This window comes from Mustela erminea, chromosome 1 (assembly GCF_009829155.1).
Source record: "Mustela erminea isolate mMusErm1 chromosome 1, mMusErm1.Pri, whole genome shotgun sequence".
NCBI lineage: Eukaryota > Metazoa > Chordata > Mammalia > Carnivora > Mustelidae > Mustela > Mustela erminea.
Genome location: NC_045614.1, coordinates 104,792,502 through 104,814,420, shown reverse-complemented (window position 1 = coordinate 104,814,420; position 21,919 = coordinate 104,792,502). Strand labels below are relative to the sequence as shown.

At 41.8% G+C, this 21,919-nt stretch overlaps 1 protein-coding gene across 2 annotated transcripts in view; it reads right to left on the bottom strand.

Annotated features, from left to right (window-relative positions):
- Nucleotides 1-21,919, bottom strand: part of LSG1 (large 60S subunit nuclear export GTPase 1) — a 32,277-nt gene that overhangs the window by 4,317 nt on the left and 6,041 nt on the right. The window contains exons 3-12 of one of the 2 annotated variants that reach the window (XM_032337395.1): nt 20,314-20,434; nt 20,058-20,144; nt 19,467-19,553; nt 15,057-15,117; nt 13,359-13,535; nt 8,575-8,991; nt 5,495-5,596; nt 5,221-5,364; nt 3,069-3,192; nt 759-838 (exon numbers count right to left, since the gene is read on the bottom strand). In XM_032337395.1, coding sequence (XP_032193286.1) covers nt 759-838; nt 3,069-3,192; nt 5,221-5,364; nt 5,495-5,596; nt 8,575-8,991; nt 13,359-13,535; nt 15,057-15,117; nt 19,467-19,553; nt 20,058-20,144; nt 20,314-20,434 — 1,400 coding nt within the window. The remainder of the gene's footprint in view (nt 1-758; nt 839-3,068; nt 3,193-5,220; nt 5,365-5,494; nt 5,597-8,574; nt 8,992-13,358; nt 13,536-15,056; nt 15,118-19,466; nt 19,554-20,057; nt 20,145-20,313; nt 20,435-21,919) is intronic. The other variant, XM_032337402.1, reaches the window with a different exon arrangement.

Here is a 21,919-nt window from a genome sequence, read left to right as displayed (position 1 = left end):
AAATCCTCATAGCCAGTTATTACTGGAGATCCAGAATGCTTTGTTTGTGAAAAGAATTCAGCTTAACCCATAAATACTATTGGGGGTTAATTATGCGCGAGGGCCTGAGCTTAGTGGTGTGTGTGTCTCCACATACCTGTATTTTTCTCATTTATTTCCCATAATAATCTCATGAGATAGGTACTATTAATTCTTATTTTACTTACAAGGAAAACCCCAAACTTGGCAACTGTTCATTTGTAACATGAGAATAATAACCTCATAGACTCGCTGTGTATTTTTAACGAGGTAACACAAAGAAAACATTTCACACTGCCCTCAGCAGGGCTCGCTGGGAGTGCTGCTGTTATGAGGGCATGTGCAGGGAGAAAGGCACATGACCAGCTACACTGCAGGGAGGGCGGGGACACAGCTGTCACAGGAACCAGCAAGGGCTGTGGGAGATGGAAAAACCAGAGGCACCATTTTCTCACTTTCACCGATGACAGGTTCAGCGCCCTCTTGCCTCGCCTTATGCTGCTCGTGACATGCCAGGTCCAGATGACGCTAGCTGCCCTGGTCAAGAACGTCTGGCCAAGGCTGTGGATCCCCTTACCCAGAAGAGCCGCGAGAACCTTGCCCATGTGGCCTCTCTGACAACACAACCTCAGTGAGGAAGTATTTCCTTTCTAACTTAACAGGCTGCCGGCATCTAAAAAGCACAGTGTGAGAACGAAGGCCTATCTACTCCAGAGCAACAAGGAGCCAGGCTCACTTACGTTGACGTAGTCCTTCAGGATATAGCGAGCAGACCGAGGCTGGTCTGGCTGCCCATGCGCTGTCATGAATCCTCGCATGTCTGTTTAGGCAAATAACAGTGCAAAACCAAAGTCACAACAAAGACAACCAGGTGATGGAAATTTAGTCTGTTACCCCACTAACTGTGCATCCTGACTTGTTAGCTTTATTTTTTAAAAAAGATTTTCTTTCATTTGGCTGGGGGTGGGGGGAGCAGGGGGGAAGGGGGAGCATAAGCAGTGAGGAGAGGCAGAGGGAGAAGGAGACTCCCCGCTGAGCTGGGAGTCCAACATGGGGCTCAATCCTGGGACCTGGAGATCACGACCTGAGCCGAAGGCAGACACTTAACCATCTGAGCCACCTAGGCACCCTTGAGTCACTAGCTTTCAAAAAGCAACCATCACTGCAGAATATAATCTGGTTAGCACTATAAAGACATCTGACAATCCAGGTGAACAGACGATACTGTTCTGATATCCTAGCACCAAGTGGTAACAGAGACATTCAATTTCTCTCTTCTCCAGTTATTTCTTTCATCTCTTCATTTTATGAACATTTAATCATGGAGGCTACCTGTAGAATGCTATGTTGTCACTATTATTAGCAACACCAAAGGAAAACAGTAAGTCTCTTCTTGTTTAGTGATCTAGCTATGCTTTTTTCAGCTTCTCAAACATACTGCAAAGATCCCTCTAATACTGACTCAACTAGAGGGAGTAGCACAGCATAGTGGTTAAGAATATAGGCTTTGGCAGAGACAGATGGGGTTCAAAACTCGGCTTCCTCACCTACTAGCTGTGTAGCAGGCTCTGCCATTTTGGAAGAAAATAAAACTCTAGTTCACATAATATAAAAAAATACATTTAGGCAGATTAAAAATCTAAAGTATTAAGAAAAAGATATTAGAGGGAAACAATTTTGTCCTTAGATAGGGAAGACTCTCCCCAAGTAAAACACCAAACCCCATCAAGACAAAAAGGGAAAAAAAAAAAAATAAAAAGGCTATTAAAAATTTTTAATGTCGGGTGCCTGGGTGGCTCAGTTATTAAGAGTCTGCCTTCGGCTAGGGTCATGATTTCAGGGTCCTGGGATCAAGCCTCGCATCAGGCTCCCTGCTCAACAGCGGGAGGCCTGCTTCTCCCTCTCCCATTCCCCATGTTTGTGTTCCTTCTCTGTCAAATAAATAAATAAAACCTTAAAAAAATAAAAGTCTCTCAACCTAAGTTCAAGTTCTGGTTTAAGTGTGTTTCATATCAAATCACCTTTCTCTGTGAGAAAAATACAGGTTTTTTTTTCTCTTTGTATCAAATCACTCAAATAAACTCAATTCCTTCCCCGCTGGTGGCAGTTCCTTTAAAGGCATGTATGCCACAGATGTGTGGAAATGTTTCTAACACTGCTATCTCTTTAGGTAGACAAAGGTTCTTCCAGACCACCTTTAAAGTTTCTATTTAAGGTAAATAAACCACAATCAGCTGAAGAATGATAGGCAGCTAGCTCCCACGTAGCACTGGGTTAAGACACAGAGGTGGGAGAGTGATTGACTCATTTTAAAGTCAAACAAGGTTTTCAAGGGACCGATGGAAGCAAGGGAGACTGTTTTGTGTCCCCTTCTTGACCATGCTCCACTCTGTCCCAATTTCTGAGGACTTCCTTTTCCATGCTGTCCTCCAAACTCTCCTATCCTACTATCACAGCATATTCATTTTCTTCCTAACATTCCTTCACTTCTGTTTGGGAGAAGACTCCAGAAAAAGCCAACATGGCTTCAGTCAGAATGCATGTCTATACCTGAGTACCAATAAACCAGTGAATGCCCTAAGGGACTTTTCTTCAACACATGTGACAGCTGCTGGCATGCCCCCAGAGCTTTTGACACTGTCTGCATGTAGGCCTCCTACAGGGAGGGGCCGGAGACCAGGAGGGCAGGGGAAATCATGTCTCCCCTGGAGTGGGACTGATTGCTACTGTCAAGGTCCACAAAGGGCAGACCTGAAGAGTCGTCCAGGGACTCAAATGATCTCCTTCTCTAACTCCAGGAAGCGCTTAACACAATAAAGTAATCTACTACTCAGGCAGTGGTCAGCTCTCCCTCCCTCACTGTTGCACTCTGAACCCACCTGCAGGATAGCTTGTGGGCAAGGCCAACAGAGACAACAGAAGTACCAACAATGTAAAGGACATGGCAAATACTAAGGAATAATGTGAATTTGTATCTTTGCAGGAGTAGGTCTCTCATTAACTATATTGTTACTTTATCGTTCATATTTTAAAAATAAATCACAACTCACATCCATAAGCTGTCAATAGTTCTTCTGATGTTGGAGGTCGATGTGGATCTTCATCCTCTCTAGGCTTTATGATATTAATGCCATAGGTAGCTTCTAAGACATGTCTTGGAATATTCTGGCAAACATAAGCTTGTCAAGGAATCCATTCCCTTGAACTGAACCTCTCCCCACCACAGCTTCAGACACATGCTTCCTAATTCAGCACTTCCAGGACAGAAACTTTTACCTCTCCAGAAAAGAAGGGTAGTTACTCACTAATTTCTGAATACTTTTTCTTCCTTTAAACCCCATGCTACCTTGTACCAGTTATTCATGGACATGCTCCATCTGACCACCCCCCAACTGAATCTGGCAAGGGCAGGATCCACGGCTGATTGATGCCTGTAGCCTCCATGGAACCCAGCCTAACCTGGCTTGTGATAAGTACTCAGTACATACCTGATTACTAATTCACAGAGAAGCTGAAAATATACAGAGAAGAATTTAGTGTAACATGTGTTCCCATCTATCAAGAGGTAGTAACAATGTCATCTATTAAAACACTGTACTGAAGGGGAGCCTGGGTGGCTCTGTGGTCATGATCTCAGGGTCCTGGGATCGAGTCCCGCATCGGGCTCTCTACTCAGCAGGGAGCATGCTTCCCTGCCCGCCCCCGCCCCGCCTGCCCCTCTGCCTACTTGTGATGTCTGTTTGTCCAAAAAAAAAAAAAAAAAAAAAATCTTAAAAAAAGGTGCTGAAAATGCAAACCTTTCAAACACTGTACCAGCCCCACCTCGCCCCCTGGAGGTATGTGAGTCTGTGTGCAGTCACTAGGCCACTTTGCAGACTTTGACATTCACCAGTATCTATTAATTCAAAGTACGGTTCTGCAAGATGACAGTTTTTACAGAAATGGTGTCAGAGCGTATGTGTAATGTTTTCAGATTTACCCAGGTCACTACAGGTAGACTTAATGCAGTGTAGTCTTTTTAACTATTGTGTACTATTCTATTTTAGCAATACACTGTATTTTACCTATCCTAAATGAATTCTTTCTTCCTCATCTTCTTACAGAAAGAGAAATTACACTGGGGTGCATGAAAAGCTGTGGCCTTCAGGGAGGTCATGAAGGATCATGTCAAGAACTGTAACTTACCCTACCTAGGAACTAACAGATTGGTGTGCCGGTCTCAGGGAGTCGCCTGTCTCCCGCCAGCACACACAGAATAGTAAACAGGCAAACATGCTGGCTTCTAAGAACGGTAAAACCTTAAGACACCATGGTTCTTAAAAGGTTTGTCTCTGAGTACTTTTTTTTTTTTTTTTAAAGATTTTATTTATTTATTTGACAGAGAGAAATTACAAGTACACTGAGAGGCAGGCAGAGAGAGAGAGAGAAGGAAGCAGGCTCCCTGCTGAGCAGAGAGCCCGATGTGGGACTCGATCCCAGGACCCTGAGATCATGACCTGAGCCGAAGGCAGCGGCCTAACCCACTGAGCCACCCAGGCGCCCTCTGAGTACTTTTTTCATGTCAGACACTATTCTAGATGCTTCACAGAAGGTAACTCATTATGCTGGGAGGTGACAGAGTTCCTAATCAGCTGCTTACTAGCTGCTAGATCTTGGCAAATTGTTGAAGTTCTCTGTGCCTGACTTTCCTCAAGCTTGAAAAAATGCGAACAGCAGCAGTACCCACGTCAAGGGCTGCTTTAAGAATTAAATGAGATTACCTGGTAAGTGTTGTGTGGAGCACACAGTAAGCTAGCAATAATGTTGGCTGAAATGATTACAATTCTCACTGTGAGATCATCAACTGTGAAGTAGTTTTTCGGAATTTTTCAGGAAAGGAATGTTTCTGGAAGGTTATGCAAGCTTACAAAGGTAACAGAAATAGTCTAACACCAGTGTCAGGATTCAACTGGGAGCCGAGATCCAAAGGCCGGGCTCTCCCACTGATAACAGGCGACACAGTTGCCATCGGGACATGAGGTCTTCCTCCCACAGTCCTGAGGCTACCTCACTGTATAAACTTAGAAAGATCACTAGCCAGTATTTCAGGTTTTTCCATTCAATAGCATTTGTGAATTTATCCAATGCAAAGCAATGTCCCAAACAAACCTGAAGCCCTAATATACACAAGAATAACCAATTTTTATAAAGCGGAAAGGATATTAGTGACACAGGGGGGACGTGGTCTCTCATTTGGTCAATTGGGAGGATTCCACTGCAAATCATCTCTGCCTTAGTAGAGACGAAGGATGGCATCACCAGGCCGGGGCAGTCACACAAGCAGAGGCCAGGTTCCACATAGAGGGTCTGAAAGATAAGTGAGAAGTTTATGCTGGGCACAAAGCAGAGGAAGGGAAAAGACCAGCACACGAGCAGCAAGGACCTTCAAAGCAGCACCCAGAGGGAGGAATCTGAGAAGTCGATGCTGCAGAAATACCTGGAAATGCTTGGTGTGGCCAGGTGTGGCAGACACAGACACTTTCTTGTCACCCATGATGGTGTTGATTGTGGAACTCTTACCAACATTTGGGTAGCCCACCTGCAAGAGACACCTCAGTTACTGAAGAGTCAAACACTACCTCTGTCGAACCCAAAGTAAATACACACAAAGGACAACAGTAGTGTAAGTGTTTGGGGGCTTTAAAACATTTGAAATAGATGCTGTTTGTTGACAATCTTCTCCCCGGTGGTATGGGTGTATTTATTCAGACAAGTTTCCTGGTAAATCAATTCTTCCTCATCACTGTCTGCAGTGATGAATAGTCAAGCTAAGTACATTTTACTTTTATAGGTCTTGCTGTAACAGCAGATGTTACGATAAACCTCAGCCCTCTGTTCCCAGCTTTCCCCAGGATGTCCCATCTCACAGGCATTTCGCTGTTTCTGCTGTGTTTTTCACACTGTGGGTGAAGTCAAGCATTAGACAGGCATTTTAAACACCACCACATACAATTAATCTTTAATTTTTAATGACTCGTTAGGAAATTTCTGTCTTATTGGTTAAAAAAATTTTTTTTGATTGGTTAAAAATTTTAAGTGGCACACTGACTTGATATGGGTTAGCAAGCTCTTAAAGCTCTTCAATTACTCCTAGCAGGATTATATAAGGGTTCTCATGGCAGCCTTGCTCCAGGCTTTTCCTCAGGCTTCCTCCTGTACCTCCAAATCCAATTCCCACTTACTTCTAAGAATCCTTTATCAGTGTGACTGGAAGATTATAAATACCAATTCCACTAAACATAAAACCCCAAATCTTCCACCTCTATTCTAGGCCTCATTACAGACAATATCCATTGTTCCAGTCTTTGCTCTCGCTCCTCTTCACACTTAGCCAAACTGTTATCTGCTGTTCCACGAACATATTTCCATTCCTGAGGCTTTGCTTGAGCATTTACCTTCTGTCTGTCTGGAAGGCCCTCCCATGGTCACTTTGTCAAAACCTCACATTATACTTTCAGGTGAGAAACCTCTTACATAAAGATTTCAGATGACTGCTCATCGTTCTCAATATTCTCATGTTTTGTGTTTGTTTGTATCTTGATTATATGACTTATTACTATTTGTTTCGATGGCATGAGTTGGGGGGAGGCCACTGTTGTAGCTGTTCTCTCCCCCACCTTCTGTAGATCAGGCTCCTTCACTACACACTCCTACAGGCTACAGGATGTATTCTCACACGCACCACACCTAGAACTCCAAGCTCTGGGAGGGTGAGGACTGGGTCTGTCTGCTCCCAATATACTGCTAGGGACCAACAGGATGCCTGGCCTGCGGCACGTAACCAATAAATGTTCGTAGACTGAGGAAATTAACCTATTCTTGGGATTTCTAGAGCAAAACATTCAGAAAGTAGAGGAGCTGCTTAGTACTTCCCTAAGTGTGAGAAAGAAACTAGCTTTTAGGGAAGCTGGTTTCTGGTAGCATGAAAAAATGAATTTTTAGCAATCATATTTAAAAAAAAAGAAGCTGAAGCTCTGATGCTGAGGGAAATGACCTAAGTTCTCCAAGTTTCACAGCAAGTGAGTCCATCCCACTGTAACTAGGCAGTGTACTAGGTCTGCCCAGCTCTAGGGACAATTCCTTTAACTAGCACTCTGAAGTGAAACGTTGATGTACTACAATCATTGTAAGTAGGCTTGTGGTGGGGGGTGGGTGGGAGCACACTTTGAAACAATTAGGATTAGCTATACTTGGCATGTAATTTAAGAGTTAGAAGATTTTAAACCTGTCATGATCTACTTTCCCTCATGGTTTTGTTCTCTTGGATGAGAGACCTTTACAATAACCTTCTCTGACATCTAACATCTCCTTAGCTAAAGATGGGGCCTCTGGAGCTGTGCTGTACATCTTTGAGGTAGCACTTCTCACAGCCACCTCTAGAACTAGTGTATATGTAGCTAAGGATGGGATCTCCTTTCCCCTTATTTTTTTTTTTTTTTTAAGATTCTATTTATTTGACAGACAGAGATCACAAGTAGGCAGAGAGGCAGTCAGAGAGAGAGGGGTAAGCAGGCCCCCAAGCCCCAATGAGGGGCTGGATCACAGAACCCTGAGACCATGAACTGATTCGAAGGCAGAGGCTTAACCCACTGAGCCAACCAGGTGCCCCTCCCTTTGTCCTTATGCAACTAAAGCAGCATTTTACTTGGCCCAAAGATGCTGGGATTTTCCCTAAAATACACCTGGAATATTTACAGGACAAGTTGGCAAGGATCACATGACACCAAAAGCCTAAGATTATTGAACTTGAAGTCTGAAGACAACTTTGAAGGCGTTCTCATTCTGCTACCTCTTTGTAAGTCACAGGACTGGTAGGGCTGAAATGGAAGACAAGAGAAGATAACTGATATAAACAGGGCTGTAACCAATGTTAAGTCTTGAGAGCGTTCATTCTTTTGAGCTGGACTTTAGCTATTCCCACAATGCCAACAGGCAACAAGAGGGCAATAATGTTCCCTATGATGCCAAAAGGTTGGTTGGTCTCTTGGGTTCCAGTGTAGCTACCAAGATCAGAAATAAAGGCACCCATGTGGTGGAGCACGTGGGTGGTACAACCGGTTGGGCGTCTGGCTTCGGGTTTTGGCTCAGGTCGTGATTTCAGGATCCCAAGATCAAGCCCTACTTTGGGTTCCATGCTCAGTGCACAGTCTTCTTGGGATCCTCTCTCCCTCTGCCCCTTCCGCTTCTCTCTTTCCAGTAATAAAACTTACTTAAAAAGATTTTATTTATTTGTCAGAGAGAGAGATAGAGGGAGGGAGGGAGGGAGGGAGGGAGGGAGGGAGGTGGAGAGAGAGCATGAGCAAAAGCAGGGGGAGCAGGAGACAGAGGGAGAAGCTGGGTCCCTGCTGAGCAAGGAGCCCGATGTGAGACTCGATCCCAGGGCTTCAGCAAAAGGCAGATGCTCAACCAGTTAAGCCACCCAGGCAGCCCCCAAATAAGAAAATCTTAAAAAAGAAAGAAAGAAAGAAAGAAAAAAGTACCCATGCAGTAACGATCTGAGGACCTATTTCATTTTACCAGTCCAACTGTAAGTTGTCCGTCTTTCACCTTCTTCCCAGTGTGCAGCTGCTTAAAGATCTCCAACAATTCCTGCCTCGATACCAGGTGGATGAAATTGTGTGTGCACTCCTTCCGCAGGGTCTTCCTACCCTGAGCCTCAGAATCCACAGGACAGCTTCCCTGCCAGTCCAGGCCACAGGCCTCTTCATCAGGATTGCTATCCTCTTCCGAGCAAGTCTGCCAAACCTCTTCCTCCTCCTCTGGACAGTCCTCATACTCACTGGAGTCTTCATCGCTAGGGGCAACGTCACTGAGTGCGAGGGAACTGGTGTCTGGGAGATGTCTGGGCTCACTGCATGAGATCACAGCCTCATCACAACTGGACTTTTCGGACTCGGCTGTGTTGGTTTCTCCAGCATCCCCTTTCACCTGCTCCTGAAGAGAGGACAGAAACCAACAAAGCTCAGAAGTGTATGACAACGGCACCTTCCACTCTAGTGAATGTACTCAGCGCTGGTTATCTCAGGTGAAGACAGGATAGGATAAGTTATGAAGGAGACCAGAAAAGATGAAAACAGGGAGACATGGTAAACTTTTTGGTGAAAGGACACAACAAACTAGCAGAAGTGGTGCTCTCTGGGGATGGGAGGAGCAGTGGACCTTCACTTTACACATCATGTTTGTAACAGATACATCTCTAAAAAAAGCAAGAGTTTAGAAAAAGCTGGTGTCAAGCTGACTTCTTTAGCAGTACATTATTTTGCACCAGGCTGTAGAACAAAGCATTTCTCATTAATGATAAAATATTTAACATTCTCTTCTTTGCACAAAACAAGGGCATGGTTTATAATTTGAGTTTCTTTTTACATTTCCATTTTTAAAGACCATGATTTGCATGTTACAGGGAACTGCTATTCCTTTGTAATTGCCTTTAATAAGTCAAAGCACTGTGGAGCACAGCTCCCTCTGGATGAAACGCAGAAGCAAAAAAACTCAACTCCACATGTGAAACTTACGCACATAAGCAAAGAGAAAGATACGAATCATTTACTCTTCAAGGATGTGTTAATTCTTTTGAATTCCTACTGATAATAAAGCAAAAGCAAGACAATATACAGTATTATTAATCTGAATTAACAAGAGGTCTGGGTTTGGATTTAGAAGTGATGTAAACTTTAAATCATTTCTAAATTACCTAGTGTTAGAATGAGTAGCCATCACAGAAGAGGACACTATGAACTCAGTTAAACAAGTATCCTAAATTTTAGGAAAGTAGAGATATAAACAAAATGTTAGGAAAAATAGGCATGATTTCATGCTCAGGCCTGGCAGGTCAAAAAGAAACATGGCAGCATGGCTTATAACAGAACTACAGAACTAGAAGCAATTTCTATGAGAGCAAGGAATATAAAGACGGTATGTCTTCATTATGAGCTCTTCTGGATTGTTTAAAATATCAAAGAAACAGAAAACAATAATGTGAACTGAATGTGAATGTATATTAAAAAAACTACTAAAACTAGAAGCAGTTTAGGTTCAGAAAAAATGATAAAGACAACAAAAGAACTTTGTGCCAATTATATTAAAAATAAAAAGATGGGAAAAATCAATCCCTTGGTGGGGGGAAAAGAGTGCAATTTAACAGATAGCCAAGAGAAAACAAAAGTACTCAGCTTGAAATCTGAAATTTTTTTTTCCCCAAGTAAGAAGGGGTCAAACAACTGCAAAGGAAGAACCAAATTTCATAGAGGTGAGGAAACAGTGACTATCAAACTATTTCCAATAAATTCATGTTTGACAGTCAAATGACAGATGTGATGCTAGCTTGGATATCACAACAGTAGCTGGTTATTGGTCTCAGGAGATCATGAAAAATGGCAGCACTTCAGAAGACTTGAGAGAAGTAAAAGACGGCTAACTTAAAAAGGGAGAAACAGTATTCTCCATTAACCAGGCTCTGCCAACTCAGAACTGGGTATGGAAGCAAGTCTACATGGCAGCTGGGAGTCCTAGAAAGACAGTCACCAAGGTACTACTTGGTTAACAGTTCAGGGAATACCACGTATATAGAAACTATCTTTTTTCCATTTTTTATAGTTATGGGGTTGATACATCAGGGCTAAGTAATACAGTGATAAGTATTTATTAAAAAAAATTTCCTTAAAACACTCATTTCCAGAAAAGAGTTGAAACACAGAAATAACGGTTAAGAAGACAACCCAAGAAGCCAGACTGACTGCCTGAGGATAATAAGCACTTACAGTTATTGCTGAGATGATTAAATGAATACAATGTATAAAGTGCTTAGGACAACGTAACTGGCACAGAATAAGCTTTCTATGGTTTAGTTTAGGTTTTTTTTTTTTTTTTTTTAAAGATTTTATTTATTTATTTGACAGATTACAAGTAGGCAGAGAGGCAGGCAGAGAGAGGAGGAAACAGGCTCCCTGCCGAGCAGAGAGCCCGATACGGGGCTTGATCCCAGGACTCTGGGATCATGAGCTGAGCCCAAGGCAGAGGCTTTAACCCACTGAGCCACCCAGGTTGCCCTATGGTTTAGTTTTTATTAACAGTAGTTAATATTAGTAGTTTTTATTAACAGTAGTAATAATGGAATAATTATTATTGTTACATCCTTGTAAACACACCTGTATTCATCACATCAAAATGCTTACAGGGGGGCTCAGTAAGTTCACAAAAGCCTTGGTCCTAATCTGTTTAACAATGTTATTAAGGACTGGAAAGAATATAGAGGACAAACACACAAAACTTGTAGATTCAAAGCTAAGAGGAGAAAAAAGCAAACTGTACAACCAAAATGAATTCTCTATCTTAGCCCTAAATCTCTAACAATATTTCAGAGTAATTACATGTCCTAAATTGAGGTAAACACAAAATGAAAAACTTGTTCCACACGTAATTATGGGATCAGATTTACATAAGTTTTTTCTTTTTTAAAAAATATTTGAGGGATTTTGTTGTTTACAGGTTAAATGAGCCACGAGCTTCAGCTCCTCTGAAATGGGGTGAACCAACAAAAACAAAAACAGAATTACTGGGAGTATTCTGGTCACAGGACATAGTCATCCCTCTGAATATTAACACACACAATTAGGTGCCACCAACTCTTAAGTGTTTCCTGACAGAGGGAGACAGGCACTTGAGATGAACAGTGTCCCAGATACTGTGTCCATGATGAGTAGGACACCAGAAAATATACACAGAGAGAACTAAGGGGACAAAGAAGAGTCCATAGATCAAAGGCTAGGGAGACTGCCTTGGCTTCACTGAACTGAAGAACTTTCTAAAGGTAGAAAGAAAGAGTGAGCTACCTAGTCTCTATCATTTAACACAGATAAATAACAGAGGTTATATGACTGTCTGCCATGAAGGTGAGGGAAGGAATTCAGAGAGCTACCTGTAAACTCATCAAGGGGAGGGCATTTTGTTCACTGGCACTCAGCTCAACATACAAAATAGCCTACAGATGGTTGACAAAGATGAAAGGAAAAGGCTAGGGAAAAAGGCATCACTTTAAGTCTCTTTCAGCTCTAAGATTCTACTACTAATTGTACTTCATAGCTATTACTAGCTAATAGTTATATTTTTTATTAGAAAATATACCCCAGGGGTGCCTGGCTGGCTTAGTTGATGGTGCATGTGACTCTTGATCTTGGGGTTATGAGCTCAGGCCCCACACTGCGTGCAGAAATTACTTAAACAAAAACAAAAACACTCCAAACTGTTTCTGTAAAATTTAGGTTAAAAAGTAACATTGTATATTGGGGCACCTGGGTGGCTCAGTGGGTTAAGGCCTCTGCCTTCAGCTCCGGTCATGATCCTGGGGTCCTGGTATCAAGACCCACACGGGGCTCTCTGCTCAACAGGGAGGCTATTTCCCCCTGCCCCTTGCCTGCCTCTCTGCCTGTCAAATAAATAAATAAAATCTTAAAACAAAACAAAACAAAAGAAAACAAAACATGGTATAGGGCGCCTGGGTAGCTCAGTTAAGCATCTCCCTTTGGCTCAGGTCATAAGGCCAGGGGCCTGTGATGGAGCCCCGCATCATCGCATGGGGCTCCCTGCTCAGCAGGAAGTCTGTTTCTCCTTTTCTCTCTACTTCTGCCCCTCCCCCTGCTTGTGCTCTCTCTCTCTCTCTCTCTCTCTCTGTCTCAAAAAATAAGTAAAATCTTAAAAGAAAAAAAACAAGATAACATGGTATATCTTTAGGATTACTTCACTTGTTTGTTTTGAAAACAATGTTAAAAGAGATTCTAATCAAGTCCTGAGAAGTAGAGTTAAACCCTTCGGTTGTACCGCCTCCTATTAAAAACAATTACAAAGTCATTATTAGACTTCCTATACAATTTCCTGTCAAAAATCTAAAAAAATAGGGGCGCCTGGGTGGCTCAGTGGGTAAAGCCTGGGCCTTCGGCTTGGGTCAAGATCCCAGGACCTGGGATCAAGCCCTGCATCGGGCTCTCTGCTCAGCAGGAAGTCAGCTTTCTCCTCTCTCTCTCTCTGCCTGCCTGTCTACTTGTGATCTCTGTCAAATAAATAAAAAAATCTTAAAAAAAAATCTAAAAAAATAAAAATTATAGCTTGTATCAGTGTGTACCATACAGCCCCAGAGACGTTCACAACCAGGGAAAGTAACCTTGTGGCTCATTTTTCTATACATCACCCTACTATCAGAGCATTTGGATTCCCAATAATCTTCAATAAGAGTAAACAAAGCTTACTAACCAGAAACTGAAATCTTCTTCCCAGAAACGCAACCTTAAAAAGTCTCCCAGGGTTACCTCAGAGTCACCAATTAGTTGAATGGCTTCAGCCAAAGCTGACCAGAAGATAATCTTCACATTTTCTTGTTCAAAATATGTGGCCCAAGCACTCCGCTGCTCAGCAGTCAACAAATCGGCCTTATTTATCAGAATGACGTTTTCCTTATTATCATCTATTTCCTTCACGTAACATTCCTAGGTAAGACAAAGGTATTTAGAAAGGCCTCTTCAAACAAGTGAAAATTGGGCTAATTATACAGAAAGCCCCCATATAGTATTAAAAGCTTTTACTGCCCTCAGTTTTAAGTCAATCCTAATTTAAAGATTTTCCATCCTGGTACTTTTCTACTGATCCTTCTCAACAAGCTCTGAAAAAGTTAGATAATATATACCTAAAAATACCCTCAACATTAGCAACTGGAAAGGGTAAAAGGAAATACTCTCCTACCCTGCTGAAGTATAACAGATTCTTTTTCTTTAAATAATGTAGCTCCTCTCTTTAATAGTGCTGAGTTGTTTCTTTTATACAAAAGTTTAAGAAATGCAAAATTAGGGTATTTCCCAGCCAGCAGGGACTATTTTTCAGCCAAGTGATGACAGCCAATATAATCTCATCTTTTCATGTAAAAATACTTTTTGAAGTCTAAAAGAAAAACAAGACCCAGTAATTGAAATTAATTCCCAACCACAGCTCTTCATTAGGAAACAAGGTATAAAAGCAGACTTCATAAGAGTTTTAGCATTCTGATTTTTGTCCCTCACCAGTGAATTTAAAAATATTCTGCAGCAGGGTGCCTGGGTGACTCAGCTGTTTGAGCATCTGCCTTCAGCTAGGGTCATGATCTTGGGGTCCTGAGACTGAGCCCTACACTGGGCTCCCCGCTCAGTGGGGAGCCTGCTTCTCCCTCTCCCTCTGCCTGCTGTTCCCCGTAGCTTGTGCACTATCAAATAAATACATAAAATCTTTTTTTTTTTTTTTAAAGATTTTGTCTATTTATTTGTCAAAGAGAGAGGACAGCACACAAGCAGGAGCAGCAGCAGGTAGAAGGAGAAGCAGTCTCCTTGCTGAGAAAGAAGCCCTGTGTGGGGCTTGATCCCAGGACCCTGGGATCATGACCTGAGCCGAAGGCAGATGCTCAACCAACTGAGCTACGCAGGCATCCCATAAATAAAATCTTTAAAAAAAATATTCTGGACTATTACTATTATAGACTCAAACACTAATAGGAATACTTCACATGTGTACAGTGTTTTATTAATTTACAACCTGTATTTCATTTCATGTAGCCTTTACTCCTTAATTGTTACTCCTGCTGGTGTTTTACAAACTTAGTTTGCTTGTAAAATATCACAAGAGGAAATAACTAAGGTGTGAAGAGAGAGAACTTAATAGTATGGGTAAGCTGTGACTAGTAAATACAATGCCAGTTCAGCTGATGTCTCTTAAAAAATGAGAAACACTGGTAAATGTCTATTAACAAACTGGCTTCTAAACTAAAAGCTAGAAAAGTCATGTGTTTGTCCTTCCTGCAGATGGTAATACTAGTTTCTGAAGGAAGACACCTGTCTAAGGAGCAGCAGTACGCATGAGGAGGCCTCCTTAACCACAGCTAGAGGAGAGAACTGAACGCTTGCCAGCAGGGACTGCTACCAGTGATGCTGTCCTCCCGCTGAAGCTCCAAGAACTTCACATCTGAATTGTCACACTTCACTTACCAAATCCTCACATCTAAACAGGAGTGGGTTTCGAGCATCTACTATCTGGACCACGATATCACTGAAAAAGAAAGAGGAGATACTCTAATCACTGTGAGGTGCAACACTGACCATATGATAACAATAGCAAACAGTTTCAGCACATTAAGCATTTGACACATTTAACGTTTTAAGGTACAATTACCCTCAGTTTATCTATGAGGAAACTGAGGCATAGGACAGTGAAGTCACTTGTCTAAGGTCACCAGCTGCTAAGTGATGGAGCTGGAATGGGAAGTCAGTCTGGACCAGAGGACATGCTTGTAATCATAACATTCTCTTGCTAGAGAGCCTCTGATGTTTCATTCTAAAGCTTCAACTGTATCTTCTAGTAAACTCTTCTGGTGAGGTAAAAGTATTCCAAATACTTCAGTCCAAGGGGAGGTCTACTGTGTACTCAGTACCTAATCTACACTGGTGGTCAGGCCTCAAAAGAAAATGAATAAATCACTTGCTGACAGCTGCCACTATCAAAGCCTGTATCTTAGTTAAGCCCAGGGATGAAGAGAAAAAAACAAATCTAGCAACTCATCATCCACCAGTTTCAACAACGCGGCATTTAAATGGCTAAAATACAAAACGGGAAAAATATCAACTTAAGATGGCACACTGAAGCAGGACCAAGGAGTCCAACTTCTGCATCACACAGAAGATGCAGCAACAAGAAAACTTTCTGTAGCCGACAGCAAGCTCCTCAGAGCCCTCACAAATGCATTGGGGATTAGAGTAGCCAAGCGCTTTGAGAATAAATCTCCCACTGCTCTGGGAGGATCCTCCTTTCATTCTGCCTCCATGGCTAGGAAAGATGCGCTAGTGGCCAGCTGCCACCAGAAGGAAATAAGCTGCAGGCATGCTCACAGCGGTCTCCTAAAAAGCCGAGTCTGGTTAGCCTGTTCTGAGGTAATGTTTATGCAACTAGACTGGACACGGAGGAAATGTATTAAATCAAACTTACCATTTAAGGCAGGGCTTTAAGAATCCAAGTGCATTTTCTTTCAGAATAGATTTCCAGCATAATATTGTGATTCCAAGAACTCACAGACTTGCTAATTAATGACAAATTGTTAAGTTCTCTAATTAAGTGGGTCCCAGTATTTCTTCTTTAAGGTATTACCTACCACTTTCAAACTGTGAGGATTTAACAGTAAATGCAACAATGACTGCAAAACATGGACAAAGTCTAATAAACTAAAACTGCAAGGTCCACCAACATCAGGTCTACCCGCAAACAAGCAGACACCAGAAAGAGAAGACAAACTTCAGACCGCTTGCTTCATGTGCTGCCTGAGGCTGAAGAGCAAAGTGCTGATCGTGTACCAGGAAAGGCTTCCGCAGTACAATAGTGCCTTATCTTCCTGAATACAGAGTTCTGCCCTCCGTGTCCCAGCAGCTTCCTGCATTTCAGTGACAGGGTATACATCAAATCTTTTCCAATAACTACGCTTGAAATTAAAGAGGCAGATGGCTTAGCTAGCCTGTTACCAAACAGGAGACATCTGTTGTACCAAACACATCAATAAATATTTCCTGTTAAAAAATGTGACAGTAGTCACTTCAATAATATTTCTATGTCAATCAGAACCACTTCCATGTGATAAAAACCATATACCGCAAGTTACAAACATGCTTTTATAAAAAAAGAAATACCTCATAATGAAAGTAACAGACCAAGTAACATTGTAAAATAACTGAAGTGAGGAGTTTCAACAAGTACAACAAGCTCCCTCTCAGGAAACCAGGTGCTTATTTAGGGACATAAAACATGGGTAAAGGGCCATTCTGTCAAGTGTGAAAGAATGAACACATATGCTTCCCTCTCAAAACCTCTAAGAATGAAAGTAAACTCTGAAGCTTATTAGGACAAAGAGAAAGAACAGCAGCAATTGAGACATGGTAGCCCAGTCATATTCCTGGGTATATGGTATATGGTAGCCTGTTCATATTCCTCAGCCCTGAGGGAGCAGGTAAGAAGTGTCCGATGCAAGGTCTCTAGGCAAGGGTGAAGTGTAGAACTGTAATCAATCTGAATGAGGAGCTCTTAGGTCTGCTTCCCTGTGCCTTCGAGGCAGGCAACTATACCTCTTCAATCTCCTATCCTAATGGCAAAAGGCTAGGGTCTATTATGGAGAAAATGAACCTGAGAAGCTGAAGACTTGGGACCTCAAGCACAGAAGGTGGGAAAAAGGTGCCATACAGAAGAAGAGGGGATTAAACAAGTCTATGTACCAAATAGTGAAAATGTACAACTTCTTTGCATCCTAACACCCACCATGTTTAGCCATGCTCTTGGCAGGAGACCATTCTCTTTAAGAAACTGACTGGCTCTAGGGAAAACCCCTACAAATCCTAACATCTTAGGGGTATTCCAACAGAATAAAATTGACCCCTACTTGGTCCTATACAGTTAAGTCCACAGTCGGCAAATTCCAACCAAACAGGTAGTCTTGTCAATCACGTTTATAATGCTTCTGCTGCTTCTTCTTTTTTTAAAAAAATATTTTATTTATTTGTCAGACAGAGTGAGCAAGAGAGAGCACAAGCAGCGGGAGCGCAAGGCAGAGTGAGAAGCAGGCTCCCTGCTGAGCAAGAAGCCCGATGCAGAACTTGATCCCAGAACCTTGAGATTATGACCTGAGCCTGAAGCAGACGCTTAACTCACTGAGCCCCCCATAGGTGCCCTAAGAATTCATTCCTAAATATAATCACACTGGCTGGGTGGCTCAGTCGATTAAACATCTGTTTTCAGCTCAGGTCACACATGATCCCAGGGTTCTGGGATCAAGCCCTGTCTTGGGCTCCCTGCTCAGTGGGGAGCCTGCTTCTCCCTCTCCCCCTGCCCTACCCTCCTCCCTGCTCCCCCTACCGCTTGTGCTCTCTCTCTCTATCCCCCAAATAAATAAATAAACATCTTTAAAAAGGTCACTTGATACCTGAGGAAAGCCTCTTACATAAAAGTCAGAAACCAGAATAAATTAAAAAAAAAGGAACAGGGAGTAAAGTCAGGCAATGTAGGAAGTAGGAGAAAACCTAAAATCAAAAAAACAAGCAGAAAAACAAAACAATACTGTTAAATATAAGATGGGGGCATTCCAAGGCCAAGTTTCCATATGTTAAACCTTGTTACCATTTTTCTTTGGAAGCAGCAGTACACATCTTTAACTGCTCAAGAGGTCCTAAAGAAGAGATCCACTGTACTCCACAAAAGTTCCCCAGGAGATCAGTGGGTCTTCCCGAGCCTCGTTCAAGCCTAACTGAATCAAAGGGGCCTGCACAGAGTCTGGGAATCAGCAGCAAGCTTCTACTTTCTAGACTCTTTAGAGATTTGCCTTGTTACCCTGACACCCTTATATTCCAGCCCAACAGCCTTCTCTCTGCCCTTGCAGGAGCAGGATGGGGAAGGTATGCAAGTGACTTAAAAAAAAAAAAAAAAAATTGAGATATAATCCATACATCATAAAATTAACCCTTTTATTTTATTTATTTTATTTTTAAAAAAGATTTCATTTATTTATTTGACAGAGAGAGATCACAAGTAGTCAGAGAGGCAGGCAGAGAGATTTGAGTGCCCCAAATTTAAACCTTTTAAAAGTTTACGATTCAGGGGTGCCTGGGTGGCTCAGTGGCTCAGGTCATGATCCCAGGGTCCTGGGATGGAGCCCCACATGGGGCTCTCTGCTCAGAAGGTAGCCTGCTTTTCCCACTCTCTCCTCTCTGCCTGCCTCTCTGCCTACTTGTGATCTCTGTCAAATAAATAAATAAAATCTTAAAAAAAAAAAAAGTTTATGATTCAGTAGTATTTAGTATATTTGCAAAGTTGTGCAACCATCACTACTAATTCCAATTAAAACAAATCACTCCTTGAGTCTCACAATCCTTACCAGGTGCTCCTTCCTCTGTTATAACTCGGCCCACTGTCTTTCTATCTGTAACACAGCAGGAATCACACTCTGGATTTACCATGTACTGATCATCTGAGTACAAAGACTGCACTTCATTCCTGTGTCCCTGATCCACCCCCCCGCAACATATTTTCTCTTTGCAAGCAGACATCTACCTCTTTCACACCCATATTTCCAACAGGAATCAACAGACATTTGTTGAAATAACTGTAGGTACTTCAGAACTCATCTTACAGAAAACATTCACCATTCTCACACGCTTATCAACATGTTTACCTAATTAAAAAAAAAATCTATACTTGAAAGAAATACAGCATTACACTTTCGGTTTTTATAATAATTCTCAATAGCCATCTGCATAGTTTAATCCCTGAGCACCCCTGCTCCCGGGGTCTATGAGCGTTTACCAACATCTGAATCTAATCTAATACCATTAATGTCTTAGTTACACAAAAGGAAAATGGTAACTTACCTTCTCTCAATCACCCTCCAGAGCTGGCGCCAAAAGTCCAAATTTCTTTCAAATGGAGTCAACAGCAATTTTTGTTCCTCTTCTAGCCTGGCTTTAGAATGAAAAGTTTTTATCTTTGCCAGATTATAATCGAAGGTTTCAAATAGTAGAAACACTCATATTTACTGCATCGCAATTATTAACTATCAAACTGTTATTAATTTCTGCTAAGCCAAATGAAAATCAAACTTAAAATTTTATACTTAATTTATTTAAGCCCTAGACATTCAAAATGAAATTTCTTCCACACACCTCCTTCTGGAAGAATGCTTCAGAGAGCAGTGATCAACTCCAGGGTGACTAATGGCTAGAGAAGAGTATGAGGGAACGAAGGCTAGGAATGGAGTGGAGTAATCAATTTATCATCTTTATGCAAAGATGCACATGTACCCAGTATAACGCTGGTCACACACAGAATTTTCACTTGAAAGAAGAAATTTACCAGTTCCTTTTTAAAAGAATCAGGCCTTCAAAATGCAAAGACCAATGCAAACACACCAAAATGCTAGGCTCAGAATTTCAAGACCAATCTTTCTATATTCCAACACTCACCGGACAAGTTGACGTCTCCATTCTAGAAAGTTATCTTTCTCTGCCTGTTTGAGTTCTTCTGGACTAGTGTTTTTGTCCCACTTTGGTCTGAAACAATCACAGAGGAAAAAAAATTCCATGTGAATTACCAAAATAAAACAGGGGATTTGGATTTAATAATGGCAGTGATAAAAGGAAACAGGAAAAGAGAGAACATCAAATGAAAAATTTTATACTTAGGATGCCTTGTAATGTCCTACATTTCTGCTCAACTCACCTCCGTGGCACACTCAAGAACTGTTTGTTTTCTTCGTGGAGTTTCTTAATTCTCTGGCTCTCCTCAAAAGACAGCAGTCCAGTTCTAGCCTCAGGATGCACAAACTTGATATTAAGCTTCTCTGTTTAGAGAAGAAAATTAAGGATTGTAACTAAAGTGGCAATCTATTGAGTGGTATTAGTCATTACCTTAAAATGAAAAAATAAAGCATCTAAAACAGAATTTGAGCTTTCTTGATGTAGATACCTCCAGCCTTGGATAAATAATTTCCAAGTGAAGTTATCTACCAAAAAAGGAATGAAAGAGAAAAATCTTTACTAAAGTTTTCAAAAGGCCAATCATTTTTTTCAAATACTCATTTTATAAAACTCCATATACTGAATGCATTTCAAGGAAAGAGAAACCGTAGGAGTGGGAAGGGATTGCAAAGATTGAGTACAACCCATCTCATTTTACTTATGGGGAATAATTATCACCCAATGGGAGGGCGTGGGGAAGTAAAGATTCAGCAAGGAGACTCACTCCAGTTAAAACTGGTGAACTATAACTGGTGAACTATCACACAGCCATCATTTATGTAGGATGTTTTATGATGAATACCCAATTCACAATTACTACTATATAACAATTCAAAGGAATAATAATAATAATAAAAAAAAGCCATGTCCATGTACAAACTACAGAGCTCTCTGCTCTAGGGCTCTGGGTCTCTATTTCACACACAGCCACCTAGTCTCCATGGGCAGGTGACTCACTGAGAGAAGCCAGTTAAGCTTCTTACCTAATGGCTACGGGAAGGTCCTATTCAAAGATAACAGAACATCTTCAGCAATGTTTCTCTTGGAACATCTTCAGCAATGTTTCTCTTGATCTTTAAGCAGATTAGTCGGCTACCCTTGTCAGACCATCAACACCATCTAGGAACTCCATCTGCCTAGTCCAGTCCATCCAACCACTATTTTCATTCATGCATCCTCAACCAAGAGTCAAAAAACACACGCCTCAAGCCCCATATCTGGTAATTCTTTCACAGAATTCCTCCTTCCAAGGGTGATCTCCCAGCTGATGTTCCTACTCTGCTTTGTCTAATCTCTACATGCCTCTAGCCCCTTGAGTCTTTCCTTTTCTCCTAGTCCCTTGTCCGGCTCACAGATTCATTTCTTTTCCTATTTGGCCAAAACCATATAGTACAACCAGTCTCCAACTAAACATCAAAGTTCCTTACCCACTGCCTCATCTCCCAACCCTCAGATAAAGCCAACTATCCATTCTCGTTCTCATTTCAGCAGCATTACTCTGAGGGCTGCGCCAAGTAGCACGATAATGCAGCCTCTTGGCTCTGAACTCTTTTTACTCAGAATACTCCTGACACCCAATGTGTCTTTTCCCACACCAGGAATGAGCTCTCCATCTCTCCGGACAACAACTGGATGTCCTACAATTCCATTATATTCTGACACTATCAAGAGTTGTATGAGCCTCCAAAGGTTTAAAGGCGTAGTCCCCCAAAACTGTTGCACTTCAGATGCCAAGTCTCTGAATGGGCTTTTATGGAGGCTTTAATGCACAGGCACGACTGATTTAATCACTGGTTACCAGTGGCAAG